The sequence below is a fragment of the Solanum pennellii genome, chromosome 2, assembly GCF_001406875.1.
Source record: "Solanum pennellii chromosome 2, SPENNV200".
NCBI lineage: Eukaryota > Viridiplantae > Streptophyta > Magnoliopsida > Solanales > Solanaceae > Solanum > Solanum pennellii.
Genome location: NC_028638.1, coordinates 33,965,667 through 33,971,619, shown reverse-complemented (window position 1 = coordinate 33,971,619; position 5,953 = coordinate 33,965,667). Strand labels below are relative to the sequence as shown.

General features: G+C 38.0%; 1 protein-coding gene across 4 annotated transcripts in view; it reads right to left on the bottom strand.

Moving 5' to 3' along the window:
- Positions 1–277: 277 nt before the first annotated feature.
- LOC107010263 (autophagy protein 5) overlaps positions 278–5,953 on the bottom strand; it is a 19,213-nt gene continuing 13,537 nt past the window's right edge. For all 4 annotated transcript variants that reach the window (XM_015209512.2, XM_027914888.1, XM_015209509.2 and 1 more), the window contains 4 exons: positions 5,489–5,576; positions 2,517–2,660; positions 1,343–1,471; positions 278–770 (listed from right to left, as the gene is read on the bottom strand). In XM_015209512.2, the coding sequence (XP_015064998.1) occupies positions 424–770; positions 1,343–1,471; positions 2,517–2,660; positions 5,489–5,576 (708 nt within the window). In that variant the 3' untranslated portion in view covers positions 278–423. The remainder of the gene's footprint in view (positions 771–1,342; positions 1,472–2,516; positions 2,661–5,488; positions 5,577–5,953) is intronic.

The following is a 5,953-nucleotide window of genomic DNA, read 5'->3' as shown; positions in this document are numbered from 1 at the left end:
TTCGCTGGCAAGAGATTTCAAACTTGAGACTTCCAACATGGAAGTCCCAAGCTCAAACCACATGCCACCCCGAAGGGTCTAAATCATTTATCAACTTAAAAAGAAAGACTTTTCAACACACAACACATTGCTATGCGATTTCATCTTTGAAATAAAATTACAAATTCCTCAAGAAGTCTAATTTGAGAATTTCATATTTTATATTTTTCAAATACAAAAATTGACGCACACAAATATATATTTTGTCTATGCTTCAGATCATTGCAAGCTTGAGGAGTTCGAAAAGGCATAGACAGGAGCCAGAGGGAAAACTCTCATCTAAAATATTATATGCACTTGTTTATAGTAACTGAGATATATACACTATCAGAACTAAACAATTCCTGTATCTCTTGGAAAAAAGCTAATTCAATATACAATTTGCTATATGCTGATGGGTTCTTGTATTTTGACATACACACAAATATGAAGAAAGTACTCAGGGTTCATCAAATTGTTTACCACCCATGCAAAAGGAATCTCCATCTTTGGTTCAATTCCCTGAATGCGCAGGAGCTTGATCTCAGCACCATCTGAAATAGAGCAAGAGACGATGCCCTCATTCAACATCTCCCCACTTCGTTCCGTTTTGCTCTTGTTTGTTTCTTCTGGAGATGATCTCTGTTCAACCTCAACTTCTTCTTTAGATACATCATCTGTTGGCGGAAGTTTTTCCCCAAAAAACTCGGGCAGAAGTTTTGTTACTGCATCATACAAGGTGAAGCATTTACCTGCAAGGAGAGAGTACTATGCATCAATAATCACAACAATTTCCTGATTAAACTATTAATGCAGGAAAAGTTCGCCCACGTTTGCTTTTGGATCTTCTTTGCCCTATCAAATACTACCTTCAACTCAACTACCTAGGCTACACTAACTTTGCTAGCACCACTTGTTACACAATCACACACCAACCTCCCGTGACTTTTTCTTCCCATATGAGATTGGTGATCTTCATTGCAGGGGACTTCTTTTTTCATACGTTTTTTATTTCAAGGTTGCTCACAATCCATCCTCATCCTAAGCTTGTCTCAGTTCTACCTAAAATTTAATTGTGGTATAAAGGACCAAAAGATGTTAGATTACTTGCATTAGCTTATTCTACCTAAGCAAAACTTCTAGCCTCCCCACCAGTCAAACATTTACCTCATAGGAAAATAAAGACTAAAGTTAAGCCTGAATGTAAAATATAATCACCAATCTTAAGTATGCGTTGATGTTCATTAAGTTACCATAGGTTTGAGTCACTGTACATGCACAAATACTAATTGAAACTAAAGACAATATGGGGCACATTTCTTACCATCTCCATGGATCTGAACAGGTCTGTTTATATAAGAGATTCTGTCCCAACTTTCAACAACAGGTGCATCTTCTAACTCGTCAAAATCCTCATTCATAGTTCTAACATACAGTCGAACCGGTATTCTACCTGAATACAGCACCACCAGAAGACAATTTATATGGGAGTTAGTGTATAAAAATTAGGATGGAGTAGACCATTTTGTTGATCCCCAAAAAGATCCAAGCAGCAAGAATGCATCATTAAGGTAAATGATGATTTTCACTAATAAACGAACAGTGCTATATACACTGCTAAATGGACAAGGGTGGTTTCATTCTCTAACATAGCTTCCCAAGGAGACTTTGACAACTAATCTCATTGACCACTCCTTTCATCCCCACCAATAAACTACTGAAGCCCACTCCAAATAGATGCAGAACAAGAATAAGTGCTTTCGTTCTGTTATTTTTCCAATGTCGGGGGCCAGCTTGCACTAGCACAAGTATTGGCTAACTTTGCCATCAAGACTTGAGGAGATGGGAAGAAATCACCAAGTGTTTATCTTGGTTGAGATTCAAAACAATGCCAATATCTTGCAAGAATGCAATTCCTCAAAAAAAGAAAAATGCCATCAGTTCTGGCAAGATAGCTTTAAGTAAATCTTAAGCCTAGAAAGAGCCCAATCTCCTATGCCACAACAGCACATGTCAAGTTGCTTCAGTGAGCTCACAAGTGCCAAACAAAGAAACATGTCATGGGCAACTCATCAGTTTCCATCACTTTAGCCCCAAATCACAATGAAATTATCTCTCTCAAACAGTTCACCAAGTCAATAAGAAAAATCTGAAGGATGATCAAATTACATTTCCAACAGTTGGGCTTAAACTATCATGAAGGGACAATGAGACACGAATAACAAGAATATAGCTTCACCCAACTACGTGCTAGGGCAAGCTCCACTAAGATGCACCAGTGCTAAGAATATCAACTTAATCTCTCCCACTAGCTAGAGCTGTCAAATTAAAAGTTCATCATTCACAAACTATAGAGCAATGCTAAAGTATGTATAATCAACGAAAAGGGTAGGGTGGAGAATTGGGCGCAGAGAGCAAAGAGCAGACAGGGTCAATTGAACATCCACAGCTTTACCATATTCTGTAAGCTCGCCTGACTATATACAAGTGTAGCTCACCAGTTTTAGCTGGTGCTGTGCCATCTGCATTTTGAGTGCTTTCCGGTGATTTAGGAGAGGAAATGTTCAATTGTATCGAAAAATCATCCACAAGTATGCCGAATTTTAGCTTAGATGAGATTCGAAGATAAGAGTCCAAATCACCTGTTCCATCAAGAACACAACTACAGTTAGTCATATAACCACGGATGGTCGGATATGATAAAATCACCTAGAAAGATGAAACAGTCCCCTAGCACTGCATGTGCATGACATAGGTAAAAGATGCAGCAAGTAATACATGGAGAATTAAACCAGCCTTTTGTCGAGGAAATTAGAATGCGTTTAACTTTGTGTTGGCAAAGGATAGGGAACTTTCAGTTAGCCAATAGTTGTTTTATGTGCCAATCCAATTCAGAAAGTGTCAATCACCAGATCCTTTACTGTGCAGTAGGAACTGACCTTTGGTGCATGTTCATACTATTGTTGGACTGAACTGGGCTGTGCCATTCACTGTTCGAGAAGCCTATGTGCGCTGGAATTCACAGGAAGTTGATAAAGACACCAAAAAGATTTGGATTATGGTATCCGCTAGCATTTTTTGGTGTATTTGGATGGAGGCAAATTGCCGATGTTTTGATGGGTATCTCAACTTCAGGCAGTTCCCTTATGGCTAGATGTTTGGTTTTATTTAGCTGGGTTAACCTTTCTCCTGAAAATAGTACTGATCATTTTTTAGAGTTTGTTAGTTCTCGTCTTAGGGGGTCTTTGGCCATGAAAATTGTAAAAAGTAATTTTTGTTTTCAAAGTGGAAAAATGATATTTGAAAATTGGAGTTGTATCTGGCCATAAATACAAATTGGAGTTCTTCTAATTTTTGTGAGCAATTTGGAGTGAAAAATAAAAGCAGTTTTTTTGTGTTTTCCAAATTCTGGAATTTCATGGCCGAACGTATTTTCTGGAAGGGAAGTAGGGACATGGATGATGATGTCACACATCGTATTTGTGCGGCCCGGATGAAGTGGAAGCTTGCCTCCCGAGTCTTGTGTGATAAAAAGGTAACACCTAAACTTAAAGGTAAGTTCTACATAGTGGTGGTTAGATTGATTGTGTTGTATGAGGCGGAGTGTTGGATAGTCAAGAACTCCCATGTTCAAAAGATGCAAGTTGCGGAAATAAGGATGTTGGATAGATGTATGAGCATCCTACTAGGAGCGATGAGATTAGGAATGAAGATATTTGGACAAGGTGGGAGTGGCCTCCGTAGTGGACGAGATGAGGGATGCGAGATTCAGATGGTTTAGGCACGTGAAGAGCGTAGATGCCGTAGTGAGGAGGTGCAAGAGGTTGGATATAGTGGATGCGAACTACGAAGAGAGGAGAGATAGGGAGAAAAAGTATTGGGGAGAGGTGATTCAACAAGATATGGCGCAACTTCAGATTTTTTAGGACATGACCTTAGTAGGAGGGTGTGGAGGTCGCGATTAGGGTAGAAGGTTAGTAGGTACGGTGTGTTGTCTTGTTTTTTGAGGGGTTTAGACTTGGTGGGGCCTGCTTTGGTGTTAGTCTTATTCTTGTAGTATCTTCTTTTGATTTCAATCATCATCTTTGTTTATTGTGCTTAGGTTATCATACTATTTTGTGGTTGTTACTAGTCCCTTGTCAATTGTTATGTTTCTTCATTATCACCAACCTCTCTATTTCCACCTTGTGGGGGTAAGTTCTGTGTACATTCTACCCTCCTCAGACCCCACTTGTGGATTTCACTAGGTATGTTGTTCTTGTAACTCCGGAAAGAAGAAAAAAAATCATGGTCAAATGCCTCCTTATCGCAGCCTCTCTCTTGTAATTGAACTGACATACATACTCTCTTTTGTAACCTTTTCATCTTCTTGCTGCCTTTTAATGATAAGAACTTCCTCGTTAAAAAAAGGACAGAACAGGGAGGGATTCTTCATATTCTACATAAAGAATAAACACTTCATAGAAATAGATCAAACAAGCTATTCACACAACAAACCTAACTGAGAATATTGCAGAAAATTGTACACCCATATAAGAGCTAATACAGAGACCCGAAATTCCACAAGACATCACAATTCCTTGTTGGAAAAAAAAATGATTTGCTAATTGCCTTCTGACATATTTTATCTCAAGCACTTCTGCGTATTCTGCGAAACTATCATCCTAGAAGATTAATACACGAATTGTCTGAGAACTAAATCTACAAGAAGTTCTATTAAGATTCCAGAACTCGCATCTAATTTACCACTTGCCTATGAGAAAATAAAAATGTACGCTAAGGTTAAGGTGAAAAAAAGATTTGGCAGAGCCACAGATGTGATTAATTAGGAAATCTAGATTATGGAGAAGAGTTTGACCCCAACTCTAAAACAGCAAACAAGGTTGGATGGGTACAAGCTTGGAAAAGAATTCTGGAAAGACCCTTTTTTTCCTCATGGAAACTTCACTGTCCAATACAAGAAGAAACCCCAATACACCAACATTTACCCTGGAGAATATAGCAATGCATTGACGTTCTTCTTTTTTTTTTTTTTAAATATCGTTAGCAAATAGCAATACATTGATGTTCCTTTTTTTTTTATATCGGTAGTAATACATTGATGTTCTTCTTTTATCTTTGTCAGACATGAAAACTAAAAGTCAAATAACATCGCATGATTTTTACCACCCTCTTGATCTATAACCAATGTTTTCCCTTTTGTGTTCTGCGTTTTAACTTATTCAACAGAAAGATACTAACTCACTGTTCGTAAGACCAGATTTAGATTACCCTAATTTTGAAAGCATTTGTAGGTAATCAAAGAGGTTTCATTATCATCCATGTTAAAAAGTCAAAAGCCTAACTACTTTGCATACAAGTTATACTAGTACGATGCACTTTACCTTGCACATAATAAATTGACAAAAATAAGTCATTTGAGAGATGAAAGAAGCCATAGTATCATAAACCCTGCAAATAAGATGCATACCATCCATAATGGAGCGCCAGAGTTCTAATTGGTCAGATTGGGACATATTCATTACATTTTTGCAGTTCCCATTGATTATATATGCTGCCTGCAGTTCAGCCAATGAAATTGTCAGAATGTACCCCATAAGTTCAACATCATCAGACCTCAGTTCTAAGCTAAATCCCAACACTGATAGCTCTTACAACCAGTATTGTCCTCTGTCCATGGGCACACAATTAAAATCCACTGGACGCAAATGAATGAATTGATTGTAAAACCCAATCTCACATCCCTAGATTCACATCTCTGACAACCTACATAGTCCCACAGTTCTGGAGCATTGCTATTAGCTACCAGAAGGCACATTTTAAGATAAACTTAGTAACTATAATGTATGTGAGCACAGAAATTCCTCAGATTTATTTAATCTGCTACCAGAAGGCACATACACTTAGTACCTATTATATAAGGAAGGGGGGGGGG